General features: G+C 39.1%; 1 protein-coding gene across 1 annotated transcript in view; it reads right to left on the bottom strand.

Moving 5' to 3' along the window:
- Positions 1–2,500, bottom strand: part of LOC137967929 (collagen alpha-1(II) chain-like) — a 141,726-nt gene that overhangs the window by 112,936 nt on the left and 26,290 nt on the right. The window contains exon 12 of the mRNA XM_068814531.1: positions 1,681–1,734. Coding sequence (XP_068670632.1) covers positions 1,681–1,734 — 54 coding nt within the window. The remainder of the gene's footprint in view (positions 1–1,680; positions 1,735–2,500) is intronic.

Raw genomic sequence — 2,500 nt, 5'->3', positions numbered from 1 at the left:
GTTTAGAGAAATTCATGTTCCAGGAGCCTGGCGTGTTTATTTAGCGACTGGATTCGATTTTCGCGAAAAAAAATCGTGCTTGTTTTGGGTCGATCGGAGTCCCAATGCTGGCTTCAGTCTCCTACCTTGTCACTATACCATGAAGGAAGGTGAACCAAGACCATTTTCCCCGAAACTTCGTGTATGTATTAAAGACAACAACAGCTCACCACATGGTAAGTTTCATCGATTTTTATTTCCATTTTCTAGCAAATTTCCAGACCTAAACTTCGCCTCATATGTTCTCTATATTTACCAATGTGGCACACACAGTGAGCCTGGGTTACCTGTGGTTCTTCACGATTTTCAACACTTTTCAACACTGGTTAATAATTAAAAGACTTAATTCCAAGGAACATTTTATTTGTTTAAATCAAGGAATATAATAATATTATTGAGAGCATATGGTAATATAATAATTACCTTGTGAATGAGCTCTGCAGTGGAGAAAATTGGTGAGTGAAGTGAGCCGAGTGCACTTTGCTCTCCGATTTTTTCCTCATATTTTTTCTTCGTATTGAAGGTATCGTGGGGTTATTTAATGCAAAAATCATGCAAAGTTTCAAAGCCCGACCTTTGCCAATTTTTGAGGGCTCGATTTGTGGAAAAAAATACAACTTTGCCGCACGCATGTTTACTTTTGCAGACTCGATAAGCATCTTTGCCAAATGAAAATGTTTCTAGCACTTTTGTTTGTTGTTGACAATTGAAAGAGCATGATACGTGATATAAACCAATAAAAATTTACGGTGAATGGTGACTGGTGATTGGAATACCAAGTATATGGAGAAATCAACACGTTGCGATGATTGACATGAATATACTCTAAAACAATTGAGATGAAGAGTGAAGTTCGATTTTGTTTGGACTCAAGGCATTGGAATTGTCTAGTTGAGCTGCAGATGTTTTGAGCTTGCATGTGCACCTCGGCCACTCATGTCGTTCGGTTATGATTTCAGATTGGCCTTTCCCTTGTCAATGTCAAACATCGTTGATTACAAGCGAGAAATTGACACGGTGCGATGGTCGAGAGGTAAAGTTCGAATTTCATTTTGACCAGGGGTGCTGAAATTTTGTAGCAGTGAATCCTGAAATTTGATTGGTTCTCCACATGAACTGGATTTTCCTATCTCTGCCCAGGGTAGGAATGGATTTTGTCCTGGACCTTAATTTAAATTTCCATTTTTTAACACAGCATCAGTTCAATGCAAAGAAAAGTTAGCTTCAAAACAGATTTCCATTAGACAAGTCAGGCTCCAGGAAACAAAATTGAAATAAAAGTATTTCTCTTTGAAGTGTTACATTGTAGGTTGTAAGTCACTTACTGCATTCACTATCGAGCGAGATGCCAGTCAAAAAGTACAAAAGTGATTTCAGAGATGAAGAAAGAGAGAGAGGGAAAAAATAAAATTAATATGTTATTTACCAGCTAAGGGTTGGTCCATACAGTGAAAAACTGTGACTTTTGAGTCTTGAAAATGCTGCCCTTTGCCCTGTGGCCTCGGGCAGCCTTTTCAAGACTTTGGTCACAGTTTTTTTCACTACACTGACCTCCCAGCTGGCAACTAATATCCAGCACTCTATAATAAGCGTGCCCTTATAACTTAACAATCATTATAGATTTTTAAGCATTATTTTTACCTGATCGCCCTTAACTCCACGTAGACCAGGAGCACCAGCAATTCCCTGCGGCCCCTGTAAAAAAATATCAAAATATATGTGGTACATGTGAAAGACAATTTTAACAGCAGTACAGCATATTGCATCACATCTCTGCAGGTCTAAAACACAGGTCACAGGTCAGTGCATGTCACTGTGCTACAAATAAATAGACAACACCAAAAGTCTCTCCAGAAAAATCACTCTACAAAAATGTCACTTGTTTCTTTAAAGTCTGGGGGAAAGACACGGTTGTTCATCATTGGAGCAGGGACTTCATCTAGTCTTGACCTGTGGAATGTGACCTGTGTTTAAGACCAGCACGCCTGTCATACTGTATTTACCTGAATTCTGTAGATGACTTAATCATAAACATTGGCATCGAATGGTTGTGTCTATTCGATCATTGCAATAAGTGACACAAGGCATTTTAACAAAGAAAATTAGATGAGAGGTTACATAAATGAAAAGAAATCTGTATCAGATTATTTTCTTGACATTGATCAATGATGCATTTCTTCTGTGTTTTCTATATAAACCAATTGCCTCGTTGAAAATTATGAGGAGTGGCAATGGCGTCCATTGTGGACTGAGCCTGCACCCCCTCCTGTATAGTGCGGCTGCATGGATGTAGATAGAGATTTGCCCCTGTGCATCAATGACAAATCCCACAACCCAGCAATGAGCCACAGTTCCTGATGCACTCAGCACACTGTTACATGTAGAATGCAATAGTATTATGGTTGGAAGGAAAAATAGAGGGAGGGGTGGGCTAAATGCTAAAGCCACCTACAAACCACCA

This window comes from Montipora foliosa, chromosome 8, assembly GCF_036669935.1.
Source record: "Montipora foliosa isolate CH-2021 chromosome 8, ASM3666993v2, whole genome shotgun sequence".
Classification (NCBI taxonomy): domain Eukaryota; kingdom Metazoa; phylum Cnidaria; class Anthozoa; order Scleractinia; family Acroporidae; genus Montipora; species Montipora foliosa.
Note: the sequence above shows the minus strand (reverse complement) of the source record. Positions and strands in the feature narration are given on the sequence as shown.